General features: G+C 43.7%; 1 protein-coding gene across 1 annotated transcript in view; it reads right to left on the minus strand.

The window, feature by feature from the left end:
- Nucleotides 1-24,521, minus strand: part of ATP7B (ATPase copper transporting beta) — an 86,030-nt gene that overhangs the window by 19,553 nt on the left and 41,956 nt on the right. The window contains exons 4-10 of the mRNA XM_006083566.3: nucleotides 18,951-19,208; nucleotides 16,766-16,929; nucleotides 13,762-13,923; nucleotides 11,648-11,724; nucleotides 9,721-9,895; nucleotides 7,380-7,613; nucleotides 6,613-6,704 (exon numbers count right to left, since the gene is read on the minus strand). Coding sequence (XP_006083628.1) covers nucleotides 6,613-6,704; nucleotides 7,380-7,613; nucleotides 9,721-9,895; nucleotides 11,648-11,724; nucleotides 13,762-13,923; nucleotides 16,766-16,929; nucleotides 18,951-19,208 — 1,162 coding nt within the window. The remainder of the gene's footprint in view (nucleotides 1-6,612; nucleotides 6,705-7,379; nucleotides 7,614-9,720; nucleotides 9,896-11,647; nucleotides 11,725-13,761; nucleotides 13,924-16,765; nucleotides 16,930-18,950; nucleotides 19,209-24,521) is intronic.

Raw genomic sequence — 24,521 nt, forward strand, 5'->3', positions numbered from 1 at the left:
GGGAATGGAGATGCGGGAAGAGACTGGACAAAATCGTGCACATATGGATGAGGACAGTGGGTGGGGAGTGAGGGCGGAGGGTGGGGCGGGAACTGGGAGGAAGGGGAGTTATGGGGGGGGGAAAGAGGAACAAATGTAATCTGAACAATAAAGATTTAATAAAAAAAAATTTTGTGTACTTCAGTGAATATAAATTATACATTAATAAAAAAGAAAAATGTAAGGGGCATTAAAGGCTAAAAGTGCTGGTGAGAGATTGAAATGTGGATTAAGGTTGGATTTGGGTACATGGAAATTACTTGATGGCTTTGGCAAAAGCAATTGCAGAAATTGGTGGAGGCAGAAGCTCAACTGGAATGGGCTGAAGAGAGAATGTGAAGTAGGGAAACGAAGATAGCAGCTAAAGTCAACTTTTAAAAGAAGTTTTGTTGTGAAAGGGGAGAAAATAACAGAAGCAGAAGAGGGAGCGAATTAAGATAGGAAATCATGAATTGCACATAAAGTGTAAATTGTATGATGGTGGGGTGGTGAGAGAGAGAAAGGGAGGAGGACCGGCAGGAAGAGTGAGGAAGCGAGAGGGACCAGGCAGGGAACCATGACCAGCTTTGGTAGCACCTCTCTAAAAGCATTGTGTGGGCCAAATATACAGCACTTACTGGCTCACAAAAAAATGGTGAAAAATCAGAAAATCAGGCCTGTACAACAAGCAGAACTCTGAGGTTATTTTATACTTTCCTTTTGTTCTACAAAGTCTACATTTACACTACCAGAGAGGATGTACAAAAAGCCACCTTATTTATGTGAGAAAGAAAAAGACATTTACTGAGTGCAGGTACAGTGCTAGATTTGTAGATGTCTTCTCTCACTGAATCTTCCCAAAAGCATATGAGATAGGTGATATTCGCCCACTTGGGCAAAAACCTGAACATTTCTAAGAAAGGTACAAAATTGGACATAGGTGCCCATTTCTTGAAAAATCACTGTATAAATGTATAAGACTCAGGAACCAGCTTGTGCAGACAGATTTTATATATTTACATCAATATTTTCTTTTTTAAAAAGTGTTAGGAATGTCCTCTGTAGTGAGGACTCAATGTTGCCCGAACCTGAAGGTCCAGATGCACCCACCACACCGCCACCTTCCTGCGAGGCTGTGAGGGCACACTGCTCCAGCGGTGTCACCTGGTGCAGGCTGCCTGAGCACACGAAGCCTACCCTGAGACTAAATTCACGTGTGCACTGTGTGCACCAGGAGCTGGGGACACAGGAGTGAGCAAGGCAGACATGGCCCTGACCTCAGGAGCTCAGAGTCCTCGCCACGGAGCAGCAGTGCAATCCGGGTCAAACCCTGGTTCAAAGCCAGAGTCCTCCTTTCCACAATAGCAATTTTGTTCCCAAGATTAACTGAGATGATGGGAGTCCCAGTGCCTGACATATAGTAAGTGTCCAGCACTATTGACCAGCCTCTGTGTAACAACCGTTGTACTAGGCTGCAGTAATGAACAGGACAAAGTGGAGTCTTCCTCTTGGGAGGTTTGCAGGCTAGAAGCTAAAAGCATATTTAATATGTTACTTCAATAATGGCCATCTATATATGCAAAGTGTCCCCTTGGGAGTTCAACCTGGAGACCGGAAGTTTGATTGCTCGCTATGATGTGCACTGACCACCAGGGGGTGGTGTGGAACATGGCAGGTGACCAGTGGCAGTGGGGCACTGAGGGAGCAAGGGAAGGAGGAGGCGGGGAGGCAGGAATCTGATCGGCCCTGATCGCTGGCCAGGCCTAGGGACCCTACCCATGCACGAATTTCATGCACTGGGCCTCTAGTAATGAAATAAAGGGAGTACTGAAAAGGAGACCTTTCAAGGGAAAGTGGGCAGCAGACTAAAGTCCTGAGTGTCGGATGTGTAAACTGGTGACTCGGCAGGGTGGCGAACAAGAAGAAGGGGAGGATCTCTGCAACTCGAGAATACTCTGTTTTCTTTTGAAGCCTTCCAGCGATGGAGACATCCAGGCTCCAACTCTGCCTTTCTGAGTTCTGTCTGTATGACCTGGAGAAAAGCTTATCATCCCAGAGGTCTCCACTTGGCAAGAGGTGGCTGTGTCAGGAAAAGGAACGCCTGCTCACTTCAGAAAAGAGGACTGTGGGGGCAGAATCTCTCCTCCCCCATTAGCTACCTACTAGGCTTTTGGCTTATATGGTGATACTTGGCACACATGTCCAATTAGGTGCCCTTGTATTAGTAATGCTAATATCTGCTTACTCTAACTTTAAATTTCCACTTTGATCTGAATTAACCAATCTTCCTAACTCTAAACAGCTTAATTTGAAGTGAACAGCCCTTTATAGGGGTGAAGGTGGCTCCTTCTGGTGTGTTCCCAGTAGCATTTCTCCTTCAGCAACTAATGGCCTCCAAAATGCTGAGTTGTGGAGATATATTTAATTGAAACAGTTTTTACCCTAGCATTTCTTCAACTTTAAGAGTTTCTGCCAGCAGTCTGTTTACCTTGCCTGTCTGCTTACTTGTCTAACACAAGTTAAAAACAAACAGAAAAGCCCTGGCTGGTGTTGCTCAGTGGTTAGAATGTCAGTCCAAGCACTGAAAGATCTTGGGTTCGATTCTCAGTCAAGGGCCCAGTCAAAGTCACGTACCTAGATTGCAGGTTTGATCCCTGGCTCCCATTGGGACCTGTGTGGAAGGCAACCAATTGATGTTCCTCTCTCCCCTTCCCTCCCTCTTTTCCACTCTCTCTAAAAATCAACGGAAAAAAATATCCTTGGGTGTGGATTAACAAAACAAAAAACAAAAGACAACACACACACACACACTTAGACTAGCCACTGGCCTAGATAAAAGTTATAATTTTGTTTTCCCAGTTATAAGAAACAAAACACTTTAATGTGGGAGATTGGGGACCAGGCTGTGCAGGCCTTTCAATGTCAAGCAATATGCATGTGGAATGTATTTAACATTTGACAGTTGTTTCATTCATTCAACTAGTCAGTATCTGAGCACCTGCCACGTGTATGTCCAGGGTGACCGAAGGCACCAAGTGCTTGGAGAGCACTGAGGAGTGACCACAAGCCAGGCCTTGGGACAGGAAAGGCTTCTGGAGGACACGAATCTAAACCAAGACCTGAAGGACAGGAGCCAGGTGAAGGGGAAGGAAGAAAGGTGTTCAGAGGCAGAGATGACACGTGCAGTGTACAGAGGCCTGGAGACAGGAGAGAGCCTCTTCCTAGGAACTGCCAGTGGGTGGACGATTCGGAGGAATGACAGCACAAGAGGCTGAGCCCAAGAGGCACACAGGGCAGATGCTGAGTCTCACATGTGTGCTGAGGATGTACAATAGCAAAATAGCTACACAATAACGCCATCTGATTTGTGGGAAATATTTTGAAGGAGACCAAGAGTGTTACAATGCTTCAGACGAGAGATGGCAGTGGCCTGAGCAAGTGTGGTTGCAGTGGGAGGGGCAGCGTGCGAGGCCACCAGCGGCTGTGGAACTAGAAGTGAGAGGACAGAGCCTGTAAGTGCGGATGAGAGGAAAAGGAGTCACATAGGACACCTAGGCCTCTGCCTGGGAGATGGTGTGGGATGGTGCTATTCACGGAGACAAACAGGCACAAGGGGAAGAGGGAAGCATCTGGGAGGAAGCACAGAGGGAAGCTGATGGGAAGGACGCAGGCAGGTGGACTGGGTCTTTATGCCCACCCAAGAGACGGATTCCAACAGGCAGGGGAACACTGGCACCTGAGGCGGTTTTGAGAATGAAGACACAGGGGATAGGAGGTATCCCAGTGACAGTCTGTAACACACCAAGACAACAGACAATGGGGCCAACACTGAAAGCCAAGATTCATCGATATTTAAGGAATGAGGAGAATGAAGAAATGACTGCCAGATCAAACAGCTATGCAGACGTTCCCATCACCCAAGACTTGGGATGGAGAGAAAGGAGAGGTGGCCCTGGCAGAAGGTCTCACTGAACGGAGCCAGCTGAGGCAGGAAACTCCAGTGGCCTTCAGAAGGCACCGCGGACCTGTCCATGCCAGCAGAGGCCCAGATGCAGGAGGGCCCTGTAGGAGGCAGAGTCTGACTTGGGGGTGGGGAGGCCTGGTACCAAAGCTCCTCAGAAAGGCAGGAGAGCAAGGGGTGACCATGGGCCCATCTCCTCCAAGTAGCCCAGAACACCCTGTCAGGACCCTCCTCCCCCATTTGACAGAGAGGAACTGTACAAAACAGGCATTAATTGATGTGCTCCAAGCACACAGCCCATCTGAGGCAAAGCCAGAATGGTCTTCAAGCTCCTAGCTTAAAAAATGGTACCACTACATTATGATGGTAGTAGTCAGGCCCATGATGTGTCCACCAACAAAAATTAATCACCATCTTTGGAAAAGAACTGAGTTATGGCAGGTATTTAGCCCCACTGTACTTTGTTATTTCAACTAGCTTTTGCCTTCTGGCAAAGATGCATGTCTCCTGTATTGAAGTCAATGGAGCTGTCCATTGCCATGGTAGTCCACGCTTTCAGACGCATTTTCAACAGTAAACAGTAAATGAAGTTGCTCTTGGTTTTATTCCTGACCTGAACATTTTCACTTCTCAGAAACTCTCGTCATTAATTTAGAAGAAAAGCAATAATTTGGGGAAGGCCTGGGGAGGGATGGGAGTGAGGGTGGGTGGGTAAGGGGACATCTGTAATACTTTCACCAATAAAGATAAATTTAAAAAGAAGAAAAAGGAAAAAATAAAGCAGCCAAGAAGATTACTAGCGTAGAAGTAACCAAGTGCACGTGGAAGCCTACAGGTGCCAACAAGCCTACAAGTGCCAACGGGGTCCTCCTGTCTGAAGGGTGGCTCTGTGTCTGCAGGGCTCTATTCCCAGCCCTGCCACTCACCTGATGTGGACACGTACCTAAGATTCTTCCTAATAAAAGGGAAATCATGAGAGCACCTGCCTCATAGGGCATATCAGGGTTAAATCAGATAATTTATGCAAAGTGCTGAGTAGTGTACCTGGTACATAATAAGTTCTCAAATCTCAGCTATCACCACCATAATTCTGATTAGTATTTAAAAACCAGCAGCCAGACAATACAGTGCTGCAGTCAGCCTGTGCCTCATTAGCTTAGTTCTTCAGGTCTCACTGAATGGTTCATGTACTCAACACAGGCTCACTGAGAACCCCACTGGAGAACAAGGACCAGTGTCAGTGACCTCAGAAGTTTGTCTCTTGGAGGACACAGCCAGTGAACCAGCACTGGAAAGAGTGTGATGAATGGACAAGTACACAGTGGGAGAAGGGCACAGGTTGGTGTAAACAACAGAGTTTGGAGTATATGTCATACTGGATGGTAACAATCTGCAAAGATGGAGACACTGATGATCCACAAGAAATCAACAGAGGAAGCTCCTGAACAGAGGCCCAAGGAGAGAGACCCATGTTCCATGGGGCAGGCAGGAGTGTGCAGCAGGGGAAGACAGCTTTGTAATTTGAGAGGCAGGAAACTTGTGGATGTTAATAGTCACAAGTGAGGTCACAGGTTAAAAGGGAAAGTGGTAGAGCTGGGGAGATTTCAGAAATGTGAAGAAAGCATATAAATAACCACTATCTAGAATTTGAAAATGAGGCTGACCAGAGAAATACAGAAGCAAATTTGTAAAAATGTCCCTATTATTAAATATGCTTTAAGCGTCAGTATATGTAAGGGTAAAGAATATGGACTCTGAAACCAACAGCCTGGGTTATATCCCAATTCAACTCCTTACTACCTGTGTGACCATGGGCCAGTTGCTTAGCTTCTCTGAATTTCAGTTTCCTCATCTTTTTAAAAAAATATATTTTATTGGTTTTTTACAGAGAGGAATGGAGAGGGATAGAGAGTTAGAAACATCGATCAACTGCCTCCTGCACACCCCCTACTGGGGATGTGCCTGCAACCAAGGTACATGCCCTTGACCAGAATCGAACCTGGGACCCTTCAGTCCACAGGCCGACACTCTATCCACTGAGCCAAACCGGTTAGGGCAGTTTCCTCATCTTTAAAATAATGGTACTATTAGTCCCTTACTCAAAGTTTTATTATTATTATATTTTTGTTAGATTAAATAAAATAGGTTAGAATAGAGTCTGGCAAACAGCAAATGCTATATAAGTTCCAGCAATAATGAAAATAATCATTTTTAATATCTGCCAACCTTGTAAGAAAGAAAAATACTACTTCCTTTTTTATTTTTTGGCAAGCTGAAACCCTTATCTCTCAGCTTGTCTGAATCCTCTGAATCTTGCAAGGAAGGCCCAGCTCACACTCCATGTTCCTTGGGAAGCTTTTCTTGACCACCACAAGCCTTCCTCTTCTAAATTCCAGGGCTACAAATCGTCTGTACCTCTAATTTATCATTTAGCAGCATACAGCACTGTGAACTTGTGCTTATCTTTTGGTACTTAAATGCCTGGTGTACATGACTGAATTGAAGGAGGAATCTTATTGTGCATGTCTATGCCTGCTTTCATGAGGTCTAGTGTCACATACACGATGGGTGTTTGATGTGTATGACACAGATTGACATAAATTGACCAAGCACTCTGGATGAAGATAACACACCTGATGATTGAGTTGTCCTCGCCAAGGGTCACCACGGTGGCTTCTGTGGCTTGGAGAGACATGAGTTTGGCAAGGGCTTCTGAGGTTTTGCTCTAAGAAATAACCAGAATGTAAAACAAGAAGTATCATAAACTGACCCCTGCAGGAAAAGTCTGCCCCCCTAACAGCACACCAAAGGGCTCTCCTGGTCGATGGGACCCACTGAGCATCAACACAGTCATGTTATCGCCACACTGAATGCACAAAGGCCACAGTTCAATTAATTACATTTCAGACTGAAAAAATAATACCAATCTACCCACTGATAGTTTTCTTTTAGGTTCAAGCCCATTTCTTTCAGGGCCAGGGCCCCATTCATTTATAAGATACATTAAAATACTGAGTACAATGCAGGTTATTTAAAATGGCATGGCCCATTTTTAATAACCTGCATTAGTGGAAATGCGGATTTCTAGACTAATAAGTAGTATACTCAGTTATGTACTAAGAGATGGCATGACCTCTGACCTGAAATCCAGGGTTCTTTCCATGACACAATGCACCGAACAAAGGTTTTAATAATTAACCAGATTATCTGGGATTTCAGAAGTAGCAACCAATTTGGAGATTAGTGATCAAAGCACCTAATTACTAGTATATGTAGGTTTCACATTTCTTTTAAGTCTTGCTCTAATTGTGTATAGTTAGTAATTCTAAACATGGTGTTCAGATGTATTAAGATTTGTGTTACTGAAGGAAGCGTTCTTGTAACATAAAGCTGCACTTACCTTTGCCACGTGTTCCAGCCACCGCCCCAGGGCAATGAACACAAAGAGCATGGGGGGAGTGTCAAAGAATGTCACGGGGCTCCTCTCAGCCTTCTCCGCAATGGCCACCACCAGGATGACCAGAGAGTAGGCATAGGCAATGCTGGTGGCCAGCACGATGAGCACATCCATGTTGGCAGCTCTGTGTCTCAGAGATTTGTAGGCCTGAACGTAGAAGTACCACCCACCGAGGAACTGAAAGACAGATGAAGGGATAGCTGAAACAAGCAGGGCACAGTGTTCAAGGAGCAAATGGAGGCCCAGAGGGCCCTTGGGCTGGCAAATACTCTGGGCTCACCCACAATTTTGATGTTATTTTTTCCTCTATAATCAATGTTTTTGAAATATATTTCCTAATTCAGAGGACTAATGGCCACAGGAATGGATAATCAAGGGCATGGGAGACCTTCAAAACTCAGAGTACACAACTTAAATGTCCATGGTGACAATGGTACAATAAATCACACTTCATTTATGCTGTAGCCAATACTATGCAGTCCCTAGGGAGAGTGTGTTAGATCTACACTGAGTGGCCAGATTATTATGACCACCCCAACAGTACTTCACTGACACTTCCAAAAATACTGAATATTAAAAACTTTCTAAGCAAATACTCTCAAGGTTTTATTATTATTATTATTATTATTATTATTATTATTTGCATAACTAATTCACTTCATTGTACTGATGGGGTGGTCATAATAATCTGGCCGATCATAATAATCTGGCCACTCAGTGTATAAACCACTAGAGTGAAAGATGTACACGATTAAGTGGAGAGGGCAGTTATAAATCACTACATTTATTATGATGTGTCTGCCTTATGTGAACATGTATACACATATAGATACATACTTTAAATATTACCTATATGGATAAAAAGATACACAACCAACTAGTAATCCTATATAATAAAAGAGGTAATATGCAAATTTGACCATCACACCCTTATACAAGATGGGCCACCCCTAATGTGGTCAAAGATGGCCGGCAGGGGAAGGGTAGTTGTGGGGGAACAGGCCTGCAAGGGAGGGCAGTTGGGGGGACCAGGCCCTGCAGGGGAAGGCAGTTGGGGGTGACCAGGCCTGCAGGGGAGGGCAGTGGGGGTGACCAGGCCTGCAGGGGAGGGCAGTTGGGGGGGACCAGGCCTGCAGGGGAGGGCAGTGGGGGCAACCGGGCTGGCAGGGGAGGGCAGTTGGGGGGGACCAGGCCTGCAGGGGAGGGCAGTGGGGGAAACCAGGCTGGCAGGGGAGGGCAGTTGGGGGCAATCGGGCTGGCAGGGGAGGGCAGTGGGGGCAACCGAGCCGGCAGGGGAGGGCAGTGGGGGTGACTGGGCAGCAGGGGAGCAGTTAGGCATCGATCAGGCTGGCAGGGGAGTGGTTAGGGGGTGATCAGGCTGGCAGGCAGAAGTGGTTAGGGGCAATCAGGCAGGCATGCAGGTGAGCAGTTGGGAGCCAGTAGTCCCAGATTGTGAGAAGGATGTCCTACTGCCGGTTTAGGCCCGATCCCCCGAGGATTCCCAGATTGGAGAGGGTACAGGCTGGGCTGAGGGACAACTCCCCCAGTGCACGAATTTCATGCACTGGGCCTCTAGTAATAATAATAATGTGACCTTGGGGAATGGCACTGGGCTGCAGGCAGGGTGCCAGGAATGAAAATATATCATCTTCTTTTCTTTTTATACTTCAATGTGGCTTGAATTATTTACAATAAACGTACACTACATTTGGAATTAAAAAGAAAATACAGGAAAAAATACACAAATTCAGCCTACAAAGACTTGCCCCTTGATAGTCCTAAACATTTTGATATTAAGTCAGGAGTTTTAATTTCTAATCCAAAATATATGGATGCCATATAGAAATACGGCCAGTTCCTTAATATTACCTCCTAGAAGTTCCCTGAGGCCCATCTCTTTTAAATTACAATTTCCTGAGAACCACATTTCTACCTCTCAAGATAAGACATTAGAGAGAAGCTTGAGCTACACAGTGATCTAACTGCTGCTTCTAACAACAAAGGTAAATTAAGCTAAAAGAAAAGCAAACTGAAGACAACTGGTTCACCAATCCTTGCAACAAGGTGGTTGCTATGCCAGTCAGATGTCAATCATCTGCAATCAACAGTGAAACTGACAGAGAAACAAGATTCTTATAAGTCCTCTGTGGCAGAGGACACCCGCTGCTGGACCTAAGATGGAAAAAAGCAGCAGTGGGCCAGGGTAGTTCAGGAAAGCTGCAATCAAGTGCTGGTCACGCACAAACATGAAAGGCAGAGGTTTGACCTTTTTTCTGGTACGCACCTGGACAAAGGTACACAAGATAAAGAAGACGAGATTTAGAATCGACAATCCTGGAATGATGTTGTGGTCCAGGGCCATAGACTCATGGGGTTCATTGCTGGGTATTAACATATAGATCATTAAACCCATAACAGGGATGCCAAACACCAGGCTGCACAGGAAAGATTTCTTCCACCTGGAAAGCAACGAGCAATACCAACAGATCAGGTACCGCCTGCCACTTGGATTATGGCTGGGCCTCTCCTGAGAACTCAGCTTAAGACTTGCCTTTGTCACATGTGTGGGGCAAAATGAAAGGGCTAAAATGAAAGAAAAGCTCTCTCCCTGACACAGGCCATCTGAGGGAGCACCTAAAGGTCTAAACTTCGCTGCAAGGACATTCTTGAGATGTTTAGAATCAGCCCATGCCTGCCCATGGCTTACATGTTAGCTCCAACCTACAAGTGAGGCAACCGAGGCCCAGAAGCTGAGAATCCAGCCCAAGAGACTTAACATCTTTGTCTATGGCTGCCTACAGCTCTTTATTCAAAATGTAATCTTATGCAAACTCCCAAGAAAAAATAGATAAAAGTAACCTTTTATTAGTATTAACTTACTTAGACATTTACTTTTAAAACTATACTTAAAATAGTCGGGGAGAACAGTGAAGCTGTCTTGTTGAACACCGAAATTTGAAATGGGGGTTGGTCATCAGTGACAGCTGTGGTTTCACATTAGCTTCAGCATCCATGAAATTCTAACCAAATGGTTGTGGGAACTGATGCACCTTAACTGAAAACCAGTGCCTATGAGATTCAAGTCTCATCTCCTCAGGAGGCCGCCCAAGACCCCAAGAATTAGCCCCTCACTGCCAGCCCTCTGCTGCAGGCCAACCAACCACAGGAAACCACCTGAGAATCCATGAAGTTCCCCTGCCACTGTGCCCCCAGATCACCCTCATTTCCACACCCACTCCCTCAGCCCGGGGAACTGCCACTCATTCTTTGAGGCCCAGATCATGTGTCCTCTGCTTCTTGGCTTCCAGACTTCCCAGAACTCACTTGAATCATCACTCATCCACTCTTTCCCAGCCAGGGAATGGGCACCTCAAAGGTAGGAACATTCTATTCATCCCCTACACCTAGCACAGTGTCCTGCATATGACAGTGGCCTTGTTTATTGAATGAATATGTGAACATCTGAAACAATGAATGAATTCAGGTCTCCTGCTTCCCAGGCCATTTCCTTTCCAACTGGCTATGATTCTTGTCCTTGGATCCTAGTTCTAGAACCCATTCAAATAAGTTATCAAAATACTATAAAATAAAAAATCCATGCTCCCTTCCTTCCAACTTAAGTGCTGTTCCTGCCCAGCTGATGTGGCTGAGTGACTGAGCATCGACCTAGAAACCAGGAGGTCATCACACTTCGATTCCTGGCCAGGGCACATGCCTAGGTTGTGGGCTCCACTCCAGGTAGGAGGCGTGCAAGAGGCAGCTGATTAATGATTCTCTCATCATGATATTTCTGTCTCTCTCCTCCATTTCCCTTCCTCTCTGAAATCAATAAAAAATATTTAGAAAACAAAAAAAGTGCTGTCCCATCTGTTAGCCACCAGTCATAGGTGGCTATTTAAATTAAAATTAGTTAAATTAAATGAAATTTAAACTTCGGTTCCCCAGTCACATTAGTTGCATTTTGAGTACTCAGTAGCTTAGCTAGTGGCTACCATACTGGGCAGAGAAGATATAGAACGTTTCTATCACAGCAGAAAGGTCTAGTGGACAGCACTAGAGGGTTAACATAACAAGGGTAAAGGCAACCAATCCAAGTGGATAACACTGTGGGAAATCAGGGAAGCAGGGACACTGAGAAGCACAGAATAAGGCAGGTCACACCCAGGGAGAGGGAAGCAAGAGCTTCAGTTGATCTTTTCTGTTCTACCTACTGCTTTATTTCCATCTTGTGGTCCAAGTGATGAGCGCTGGGGTTTCTCTGGGCCATGGAAGCATGAAAGCCGATTTCCTTATTATTAAAAGAGAAGGGTGGGGAAAACAAAGAGAAAGGCACTTGGTTAAAACATACATTGGTAGAAAGCATTTTACATCTTTTGATATTAGAAAGCTAATCTAAAATTGCCTCAGAGAAATGTACTGTTTTTTCCTCCCACAACTTTACCCAAATCACTTTATGAATCCTGTCAGAGGACCCACACCATCTATGCTTAGAGGCTGTTGCATCCCAAGGAGATGGCTTCAGGTGGCAATTCCTGTTCCTTCTGTCAACAAAGGCAGCAGCTCTGGAGATAATATCAGTGTGCCCCAAGCTGATCAGTGTTGAGTTGTAAACTCAGAAATTTTGAGTTAAGGAATCCCAAATATAGACTGGTCAGCTGCTTTCATTCTCTGCATGAGGAAGTGCTCACTTCTCCAGGCTCCCAACCCAGGCCTCTTCACTCTGAGCAGACAGTGGCTAATTCAATATCTGCAGCTGTCACTTCCACTGAGACCAGAGACCGCACCTCATTCTGATGCTATCTTCAGGGATTAACCCAAACATTTCCTTTGCTGCCTCTCTTCTTTGCCCTCTCCGCCTTATTTGATCTGATCACTAAATGTCTCTAATATCCTTTAGGAATACACACAGAAAAAGCTGTCAGGGAATGTCCTGTCAGCTAACACAAAATGAAGAAGGGCTCCACAACTCTGGCACTGGGATTTCACACAAAAATTAAAGCAATGATGGGAGAAAGAGCATCTAAGATAGTCTGAAGACAAATCCTTATACAACTAATACCACACGAATTATACTAGGAAAAGATGCCCCAGACTCACAAGAATGGAGGCCAGACCTTGGCCTCAAGTAAGGACAAAGAGGGGGCCGTTGCCAAGCTTAGAGAACAGCGTGGAGGCCAGCAAGGGCATTATACAGGAGGATAGTGAGCCATGTTCAAAGCACCACCTTGACTCTCCCTACTACTTAGTATAGCAGTCTGACTTCTTAGCCTAATCAACGCCATATCACAGACCTGTAGTGCGGTAGAAATAGAAAGGCTGGTAAGAGCTGGGTTTGAAAGACAGTCCTGCAATCTTTAGCTGGGCATCAGTGAACAAAGTACTTAGCCCCTCTTGGGATCTTTCTTCATCTGATAAAGAAGCTGTGTTGTCTGTCTCTGAGTGTGAGGCACTGTCCAGCAGTGCAGAGTGACAGTATTATTTCCATGTCAAAAAGCTCTGCCAAGCCATTCAACAGACATCTCTCTTAAAACATATGCATGCAGCACACACACAGTGAAGAGAAAAGTACAGACAAAATTAAACCTGCTACAAGATGTTTCATTTCATAAGCAAGTTCCTAAGCAGTAGTTTCCTAAACTTCATTTATTTTTACCATTAGTTGTTACAAGTTAATCTTGTTTGGTTTTGACTGTCTTAACCCATTCAGATCACCACTAATGCTCTTCCTCTTAAGGTGCAGTATAATATAGACCTTAAAAAGGAAATGGTAGGTCTGTGGACAAACTGAGTGGAACAGAGAGGTAGGGAGTGTGTGAAAACTATTCTAATTTATTTTCCAAAGGAAAAATTACCAAACTCTCCCATTATAAAGCAGGCCTAGCATAGTGGCAAATGCATATAATTCTTTCAAATATCAACATTTCTTTAGTCTATAGATACTTGGTACAGACATAAATCATACCTAAAAAATATACTTAGGCGATTTAACCCTATGTACCAGGTATCTTGGCAATATTGATGTTCCTCAGGGAATATCTGAAGTTAAAACAATAACATCTTTTTTCTCCAACATTCTTATCCATTCACTGATTTTCCTCTTAGAATATCTGATATTCAGTTTATTTTGCAATGATTCATCTTATTTCCATTGGAAAAGTTGAAAGATTTTAAGTGACCTTTTCCCCTTAGCTGTATTTTCTCTCTCTCTCTCTCTCTCTCTCTCTCTCTCTCTCTCTCTCAATCTCTCTCCCTCTCTCTTTCTCTTACAATAGGTATAAATTAGTTTTTTAAAAGATGGGAATAACTTTTTAAATGACTGACTTACCTCAATAATTCTGACAATATCCCTCGGACCAATAATTTCAGGGTCAAACTTCACATGGGCTTTGCTGGTTGCTAGGGCCACGGAGGCATGGGTGATGCCATTCGTCCTCATGAGTTTGGACTCTATGTTGTGAACACAGGAAGCGCAGGTCATCCCAGTGATCTGCAGCACAAGATGACAAAAATCCTGCTGACCCAGAATAAAGAGGCACACAGGCAGCCACGAGCTTCTGAGCCTCCCCTCCTCCCACAGTACCTCCCCAAGACTCTCCCACCTTCAAACCCTGTGAGCAACATCTTCACCCCAATCCTTCACCTGCGGGCATCAAGTATAGAAACAGTGGTTCTTCCCCAATTCTGGTACAGGAGACATAGCCACTCTACTAAGCAGATGGCAAATGACGGAGGTGTGACTTCCAGCTCTGACAACTACAGGCTTTCATCAGCCAACTACACTCTGTCTCAGTCATCTCACCAGCAACACCAGAATAATAGCGCATGCACCTTCTCTGCCTCAAACTGATAAGGATGTGCAACTCTACAAAACCCTCTGAGCTCTTGAAATACTCTCTATGGTCCCGAGTGTTGCTGGCATCTGGTCTGCAGCAGTGGGTAAGAATGTCAATAGCTCATTATCAACAGGAGAAAATGACTTAGAAAGTGAGTGATCGAGTTAATAGGATTTGAGGCAGTCCCTCAGTATGGATAGGGTATTTCCAGGTAAAAGTAAGAATAACCACAGAGAGAGAAGCATGGGAAAAAACAAAAGGCAGGGCAGCATGTGGTGTTCTGGCAACCAATAGTCAACATTGGCAGGGCACAGGATATGCAATGAAGAGGAAGCCTGCCATGTTGGCTGGGACCACATGAAGATCTTGAGCACCCAACTAAAAAGGGTTGCTAAGCCCTAGCTGGGGGCTCAGTGGTTAGAGCATCAGCCCTCGGACTGAAGGGTCACAGGTTCAATTCTGGTCAAGGGCATGTACCTTGGTTACAGGCTCAATCCCCGGCCCCTGTTGGGGCGCGTGTGGAGGCAACCAATCGATGTGTGTCTCTCACATCAATGTTTCTCTCTCTTTGTCTCTCCCCTTCCCTTCCATTCTAATTAAAAAATCAATGGGAAAAATATCCTCAGGTGAGGATTAACAAAAAATAAAATTAAATTAAAATAAAAATAAAAAGGGTTGCTAGGCCAGCACTTGATGGGAAGTCATGGAGGGATGGGAAGTCATGGAGGGGTAATGAGTACTGGAATGAGACTAGAGCTACACTTTGAAATCTGGATCAGTAATTCTAGAATCAAGTATTAGAAGAGATGGAAGAGTCCCATGTGGAATTAGGGGAAAAGGAGAAGCAAGCTCATCTATAATGAGATGGAAGGAAAAGGAGGAAAGGAAGGACCATCACACAGACAAGAAGCTTACTGGCTGGCAGGTGGCTGTGCAAATAGAATTCTATAAAGTCTACAAATATTTCAATGTTGCTTCTAAGATCTCATTTTACTTTTATAGTAATAATAGGTAACACTTATTGCACACTTGCAACTTGCCAGGCACTGCCCTAGGCACTATCCTGCTCATATCAACCCTGCAAGGCAGATCTCAGTAACCCCAGCACTAGGAGGTTTAGGAACTTGTCCAAAGTCACACACCAATGAGTGGCAGAGCGGAGCCTGGCTCTGCACTGCTGCAGCAAGCACCGTGAGATGATCTCACAGACCAGGTGAGGACACATCCCTGCAGCGACAGAGCCTGAATTCAAGCCCAGTGAAAGCTATGCCACTCTGCCACGCCATGCTGTGTATCTTGGCTTGAGAAACAGGAGTGAGATATTCCATCCCTGCAGTATGTAGAAGGCAAACCAGATAATTCACTCCTCCAAGTATCAGTGGACAGCATTTCCCAGAATACCATTAAATACACACATAAAATGTCTGAACAGGTGATGATAAAAACATTTCTCAAAAACGTTTCACCTTTCCCAACCATATTCTTGATTCAGATTTTTCCACACCATAGTGGTCTGAGCAGGCACCCTGCTCAGATCACAGAGGCTGACTTGAGCCGTAATCCAGTGAGTATCACCCTTTGCCACTCAACACACATGGAGGCCCATCCAGAGCAAAGACTTCACTCAACAAAGAACACCACCTATCAGCAGGTCAAAGTGCCATTCGTGTCCTTAGTACTTTTTCTTTAAACATTTACTTACCTTTAGGCAGTGACTAAACACAGGAAGTAAGTAAAAGATTCTTTTACCTAAGTAAAACAGCATTACTCAATTCCTTGTGCATTTTTTCTATGTCTGCTTTATTTACACAAAACGAGGTTTCTACGTAAGTGCTTGTAAACATAGCATTTTCAAAATAGTAGACATACCTGTTGTTTTCAACCATTTGTTGACACATGCAGCAGGCAACAATGGACAGAAAATACCCCACTCCCTACCACCACCACCCTACACCTGCCACCGTGACCACACTGGGAACAGCAACTATACTTGGCCTTCACTCAGACTGAGCACTTCAGGACAATCTTCTCACCAGTTACCTTCTGGATGCCCTGTGCCCACTTACAAGCCCCCTTCATCTGTAATGGCACTGGCTACAGTGCCGATTCACCTCCTCCAGCCTCAAGACACCGCTGACATTCTAGCTTCCTCTATGCAGACTGTATGGAGTGTTCCTATTCAACTCCCTCCAACCACCAACTTGGGACAGTCGCCATTTTAATTAAATTCATCTTCCTCCAACACTCCCACCATCTCCTCCTCCTTCTCCTTATAGCCTGAATGTGCCCAATGGGATTCACTCCTGTGACTTTCTGACATAACGAACATTCCTTCACAAAATGAAGAGGTCCTGTTGGCTACAATACAAAATAATACAAACAAACCAACAGCAAACAGGATATATGCAAGATGGGGAAAGCTGACTGATCACATCTGCAGGTTGTCAGAGGCCTGCCACCCGCTAGCCCCAGCTCCAGCTCAGTCACTGTACTTACGATCAGCTCAATGTCACCATCGGAGCCCGTGTAGTCTTCCATTACTGCTGCCCCAAAGCCCAAGTCCTGGATGAGCTGAGCTATCTCGAGTGGCTGGATGACTTCTGGATTGTACTTAACTTCTGCCTTTCCAGCCATCAAGGCAACCAGCACGGAGAGAATACCTGAAACCATCAAGCTACAGCTGTAACACTCTAGGAAAGGTCTCTGGGTGTCCAACATAACCTAGAAAAACAATAACAAAAAACCCATCTGCCCCCGAAGTCTCTGGAACAGTGATTCTCAAACTTGGCCTGCACAGTAGGACCGCTTGGCTCTTAACCCATACCAATTAAATCAGAATCTGCAGTTGAGCGTGAGGCATCATTTTCAAAGCTCCCCAAGTGATTCTAATGTATAGCTAAGAGTGTGAACCACTGTTCTAGAACAATATTTCTCACACTTTATGGGCATATGAATCACTTTGAAGACCTTATTAAACTACAGATTCTGGTTCAGTGGGTCTGGGGTAGTGTCTGAGGTTCTGCAGGTCAGCCAGCTCCCAAGGTGATGCTTGTGCTGCTGGCCCGGGGGGCCACTCCGAGTCAGGCTCTAAAATACACTGATGGGTGCAAGCATCTCAAAGCAAGGGATCTAGTCTGCAGCCAGCAACTACTGTTGCAGTAAAGATAAACTTTTTCTTCAGTCACTTTCATATAAAGAAAAATAATTTTCAAAACTGGTTTTCCAGTTTCTGATAATTTCAAGAAGTGAAAAATCCCATGGACCATCTTGCTAATAACACTATTGTGTTGATATAGATCAGCGGTTCTCAACCTGTGGGTCGCGACCCCTTTGGGGGTCGAACTACTCTTTCACAGGGGTCACCTAAGACCATCGGAAAACACATATACAATTACATATTGTTTTTGTGATTAATCACTATGCTTTAATTATGTTCAATTTGTAACAATGAAATTGGGGGTCACCACAACATAAGGAACTGTATTAAAGGGTCGCAGCATTAGGAAGGTTGAGAACCACTGATATAGATGAAAGCAATGATGTGCTTTAAGAATGCCATAAAGGGCCCTGACCAGTGTGCCAAGTGGTTAGAGCATCGGCCCGAGCACCAAAGGGTCATGGGTTTGATTCCTGGTCAAGGGTAGGTACCTGGGTTGCAGGTTTGCTCCCCACCCGCTGTTGGGGTGTATGTGGGAGGCAACTGATCATTGTGTCTCTCTCACCAACCGATAGATGTGTCTCTCTCACGTCAATGTTTCTCTTCCTTCCTCCCTCCCACTCTTGCTCCCTTCCACTCTTTCTAAAAAGCAATGGAAAAAAAAAATCCTTGGGTAAGGATTAACAACAAAAAAGAACGCCATAAAGGATAAAAATAAGGGATTCAAGTCAGGAACAGAAACATAGGCACTTTGAGATACAGGTTAATTTTATGGGCAGCCTTTCTGTGGATGACCCTAAAGGAAGTCCTTTTAATACCTCAATGTGAACAAGGTCATTCTAAAGCTCCAGGGAGCTAAACGAGGCTAGACAAAGTGTCATCCTAATTTAGGGTTGACTCTAAGGGCCAGGGAGACACATCAGAGAGACACATGAAACCACTGGAGTGAGGAAAGGGAAAAGTTTTCTACCTCTGGTGGCATGGGAGGGTCATGGTTAAAATATTTTCCAAACAAAAAATTGGGACAGGATTTTTGTTGCACTTTCAGGTTTAAGAGAATATTGAAAATGTAGTTTGGAAAATGTACTTTGGCAAATCCACAGCACTCTATAGTTTACAGGGACAAAAAAAATGAAATATTTGAAATTGGAACTTCACAAAATACAGGCTTTTATTCACTTGATGGAATTGGAGGAGAAAGATAAGGATACTAGAAGGACAAGCCAATTGAGAAGGCTAACAATAGATTGTGCCATGACCTCTAAACTGGAATTCCCATAGTTAACTTACTCAGACACATTTATCTCAAACAAACTAAATACCTCTTAAAGAACATGCCCATGAACATTAGACAAACATCTATACTATCACATAATGAACTTGCTACCAGATTATCAGGGCCACTGATAAATGCAGACAGTGGAGACTGAAGGGACAGCATGGTGCCCCATTTTGCTGAATGCAGTGTTGGACAGTCCAGATGCAGCATTCCCAGTGTAACACAGGTGGGTATAGGTCTCTTACCGGCTTTTTTCTGCAGGTTTCTCTCTATGTTAGACACACAGGATGCACAGGTCATGCCTGTGATCTGTAAAAAGCACTTCTTTGGTGTCACTGTTGTGGAGGCTTGTGGAGACTTTGCTGAGAGGCCAGAGCTGTGGATTTTAGGGGGGCCCCCACCATGGCGAGCCACTACCTGTACAGAAACAGGCATGCCAGTTGTAGTTTGTGCTGTGGAATTCGCCACACTGTGCTCTCCAACATGGTTGCCAGGATAGTCTGCTGGAATAAAATGTCAGAAATCATTCAAATTAGAACAAATAATTGAGGTTTTCTTCACAGCAGGAGGTTAAGCCTGACAATATTCAGATGAAAGCTTGGAGAGTTTACATCAGTTGGTTGGCCTTTTCATCACTGTTTCTCTCTTCCCACAATCAGAAAGAGGCAAACAATTACAGACACATGAAATATGCCAATACTTGAAGAATGAAATGGTCTGGCTAGATGAATGCTTTAATTAGATGAGGATAACAATAAGAACTCACCAGGCACTCTGCTAAACACATGTGTGACCTCCTTTAATCTTAAAATAGCTATGTGATAAATACTACTATTATTCCCATTTTATAGATGAAGAAATGAGTTACACATAATTAAATAATTTGACCCAAACCCCTCAGGTTGTAATAGTGAAGCTAGCTTTGAACCTGGTCTGTTTAACTATAGGCTCTGTTCCTTTAACTGTTATTACATTCTAGTTAGCGGAGGTTTGCTCCCTCCCCATGAGAATCAAAATGATCCAAAACACTTTACTGAGTTGTCTGTCTTTTTGTTATTGTTTGCAGAAGTCCTATATATTCTGAACAGGAATCCTTTGTCAGTGGATTGAACTACATATACCTGGTCTCAGTCTATGGTTTGTTTTCACTCTCATCTAATGGTGTCTCTTTTGATAAAAGAAGTCCTTAATTTAATGAAGCCCAACTTATCAATCAATCAGGCCTATGATATACTTCAAATTAACATTTATATATGTATGAGGTGATAGTCAAGGTTAATTTCTTTCCACTAGGATATCCTATTGATCTGGTCCCATATACTGAAAAGACCATCCTTCCCCCCACTAAATTACAAAAATTTGGGGGAGCTATTGTTCTTTCTTCCACAAATGTATATACCGATGTAACTGATTTTGTCAATACAGAACGTTTTCATCCAGCAAGTCATAGGATTTTGATGACACAAAATAGCTGAGGATGTAGAAAAGATAATTACATCATTTAATGATGAAATCCCATTTGAAAATCCACTGCTGCAGAAGATAAAAGTTGGCATTAACCTATATTGACAACAGGCATGAATTTTAAGTTTCCCTTCTGAATAAATCTCACAGCTTAGAATTTTTGCTCATTTTCTGAAATGTGCTCAAACTATTTCTATTCACTTTAAGAGTCCAGTTGATCAACACTTTCAGCACCTTCATGGAAGGCCAGAGGATCCCTACCGTATTGCTGCAAAGACATCACCTTACCCACCAGCACAGTTTACTCTCCTAGACTTTATCATTGTTCAAAATGAACAATGAGAATTCCTGGAGTCTCAAACTCACAAATTCTATTCTATGGCCACCTCTTAACACTCCACCTCCCATACCCATCGACCCTCCTGTCCAATCTCTCCCTATTTTCCCTGTCCATCAGCTGTTCTCTGGATTCACCTCCCTTTCTATCCAAATATTGTGGTCAACAATCTACATAATATTCAGCTATTATAGAGCACGTCATACCCTTACTAACCTACAATTTACACATTGCTATTCTTCAACATTGAGGTAGGACTCAACTAAATTCTGGGCTTCTGGAGCTTGCTAAAGGAAGTTAAAATAAGTTAACAAAAACCCAAACAAGCTTATGCTACTGGAACTTTTATTAATCTATGTGAACATCACGGGTGAGCATATCAATTGAATAGGCTTTCTGATTACTTGGCAATATGTATTATTAAGAACAGTTCCTCTAACTACGTAGTACTTAGTAGAGGTACAATAAATATTTGTGATAGAATTAAATAATATTTATACATTGTGACCCAGCATTTATGCTTTCAGATATTTAATAAAGTATGTATACAAAGATTTAGCCTCAAGATGCCCATCAGTATTATTTACAATCACCTGCACACAAAATAGATGGGAACAGTCTAAGAGGACTCTGACCTAGTTACGGTACAGCCATATGATGGAACACTATGCAGCCATAAATGTGGTGTTGCAGACATAAGGATGGAGCTTACAAGGATGGTTATGATAAATTGCAGAGAAAAAAGATATTACAAAACTATGTCTAATACAAACCTACATATTTCTAAATATAAGTTACATATGATTGGGGAAAGTCTACAAAACCAAATATGAACTGAAGTGAACCATGTGGACTTTGAGGGAAGAGAATTCCAGACAGAGAGGACAGCAAGAATAAGCCAAATATGAGGACTCCAGAGGGGTCAGAAAGGTAATGGGTGAGGAAGGGGGCTTCTAGATCACCATAAGGGCTCCTCCTCTTAAAATATGAGAAGGGAGGGTTTGGAGCATCAGCAGAATAATAGGATCTCTGTGGATGCTGGGCAGGGAAAACACTGCAAGGATGAAAGTCAGGAAATAGAGGCACCAGTTCAGAGCCTCTTGCAAGATCTGGGAGACAGATAATGGTGGTGTGGACCAGGGTGCTGACCTGTACAACCTTATACCCAAGCTTCATCTAAGCAGAATGCTTTCAAGACATACCTGGAGGACTCCTGCCTGTGGGCCTATGCTTGTGTCTCCTTGCCCAGTGTGCCTGATGAGATCCTATCCATTCTGATATCCTATCTAAGCTCCCCTCCACCACTACCTCTACCATCAAGTCTCTGGGAGCCCCACAACCAGATGCTGGATTTTCTCCTTTACCTCCTACATCTTACTTGTTGCAATTATTCTAAACCTGCCTTGGATGATGGCTCTCTGTGATCTGCTACCCCATACGAACCACACACAGGCAGGTGCTAGACTCTATGGCAGCCAGCACAGTGCCCGAGACCCAGAAGATCCTCAGCACATGCTGGTACGAGAGAACCGTGCCCAATAAGTGGCATTACATATTTACAACAGTGAGAGGAATATGTTACACCTAACAGATAACTTTTCTCACACTATATTCATATATCCATCCACCTGTCTATCTATGTATTCATTCATTCAAAAAATAGTTACCATGTAAATCAGTGAACAGATGCAGAGCTGCCTTCTAGATAAAAACCAGGTCTAAGTGTATTCTTAGCTGTCAAATTGTAACTGCAGAAACCTTATTTTCTTTAATCTGGACTTTTATTTCTACTTTTCCCTTGACTCAATTGGCCTCACCCAGCACCCTGGCTCAACCACCTTCCTCTCCCTTGCTTAATCATTAAGCCCTCAGGACAATGAGGTTCTGGTCAGCATCCAGTAGTCTTAGGAACAAGGTCCTGGGTCTATTGACTATAGAGACAGAATTTTCAATCCAACTAAAGACAATATCTTGGCCTCAGTTGTGGTTTAGTTCCTGACCCAGGAAAGCGGAAAGATCTCACAGAACAAATCCTTGCGAAGTTGGACAGAGCAACTCCATAGCTGACATTAGGACCAAATGCAATGATGAATTACCCTAGCACCAACCAATCAGTAAAGACCACAACACTAATTCCTTTAGTCATTATGACTAATGATCTTTTCCCTATATAATCCATCCCCTGGAAGCCATCAGGGAGCCAGGTCATTGAGCACGAGCTACCTGTGACTCCGAGCATGGCACCATCTTCTTAATAAATCCTTACTTTCTTGGCTGCAAACTTCTGTTCATGTCTTATTGGCCTTTGATGTGTGCAGGCAAATGGACCCTTTCAGTCTGGTAACAAAATAAAATGGCTGAAATTCAAAGCCTGTCACTTGCCTACGTGCTCTCACAGACCTTCCCTTCCTGCCCTCTGCTTCATTATCAAGGGTTCTGATCCCTGCGAACCACTTACCCTGGCTTTCTTGTCAACTAGTTTCTGATTGAATTTGGCACACAGGAGGTACAAAGTGGGAAATGATAGTACAGAAATGGGGGGAAATGAAAGTGTTTTCCATCTGTTTATTACGACCCCAGCTCCTGACTCTAGCCTTTCTTTTTTTGTTGTTAATCCTCACCTTGAGGATATTTTTTCCATTGATTTTTAGAGAGAGTGGAAGGGATGGGGAGAGAGAGAGAAACATCGATGTGAGAGAGACACATCGATTAGTTGCCTCCTGCATGTGCCTGGACCAGAACTGGGGATTGATCCTGCAACTCAGGTACATGCCCTTGACCGGTTATCAAACCAGAGACCCTTCAGTTTGCAGGCTGACAATCTAACCACTTAGCAACACTGGCCAGGGCCTGACTATAGCCTTTCCCTTCTTAGTTTCAGTAGCACCAGGTGCCACCAGGCAACCTCGGCCTTGGGCTCTTATAACGCCCTCTTCCCTCAAACCCACCTGCCTGGAGGTGGTGGCTTCTGCTAGTGCTAATCTAGGGTTTCCTTCCTATTCTGTTTGGTTTTTCAGCTAAAATCTCGGTAAATAATTCCCTGGATTAAAGCCCTCCATTGAGCTACCCTGTAACCCTGCTGGTCACGGCCCATTATTTTCTTTCTCTTTTATTTCCTTCACAAATACCTACTCGGTGCTGGGTGCTACTGAGTCAAAGAAACAAATCACATGGTTTGAAGACTGTCCTCAAGGAGTTCCTATTCAATCCAGAATGAATAATCAAATACAAATGATGCCTTTTTGACATTTAAGTGGCTATAAGGGGTAGTCACAGCACACTTACAGTTTATCCTAAACTAAGATTGACAGGTAAAATACAGAATGTCCAGCTAAATTTGAATTTCAGAAAAACCATGAATAATCTTTTAGTATAAGTATGTCCCATGCAGTATTTGGGACATACTTACACTAAAAAAAAAATTGTTATTTATCTGAAATTCAAATATAACTGGGTGTTCTATATTTCTTATTTGGTAAATCTGATATCCTAAATATCTCTTGGGATAAACATAACTCTTATAACTCTGGCCAAGAAAAATCACTGGGTTTTTTCCTGTTAGGTTTAATTTAATCCAAATATTCTGGATTATGTAGTTCAATGCAAATTTCTTTTTACTGCCAATAATTTGATTCCACTGTTGAAAGACCTTAAATTTCACACAGATATAGCAGATGATGGCTTCATACTACATTTCTCACCTTTTGAGTACAGGATTTACTGTTCTTTTGTGTTTTCCTTATTTGTTTTTATTTTAAATAAATAAAAAAAACCTACCTCCTTCCTGAAACTTGGTACAAGACAAAGTACAGATGGTGCCAAGTCACTCCACCTGACTTATCCACTCCTTTTAAAGGTATGTGTGTGCAGGAAAGTATCACAACAGAGCAAACTTTCCAGGGAGAAATTCTTTATCTCAGTGGTGGTCAGAAAATGGAGAAAATGGATGTGGGAAACTCAAGTGCAGCTGGCCCTGAGTATGGTCAGTGGGCTTTGCCCACAAGTTCTTCTTAGG

Source organism: Myotis lucifugus, unplaced genomic scaffold, assembly GCF_000147115.1.
Source record: "Myotis lucifugus unplaced genomic scaffold, Myoluc2.0 scaffold_7, whole genome shotgun sequence".
Classification (NCBI taxonomy): Eukaryota; Metazoa; Chordata; class Mammalia; order Chiroptera; family Vespertilionidae; genus Myotis; species Myotis lucifugus.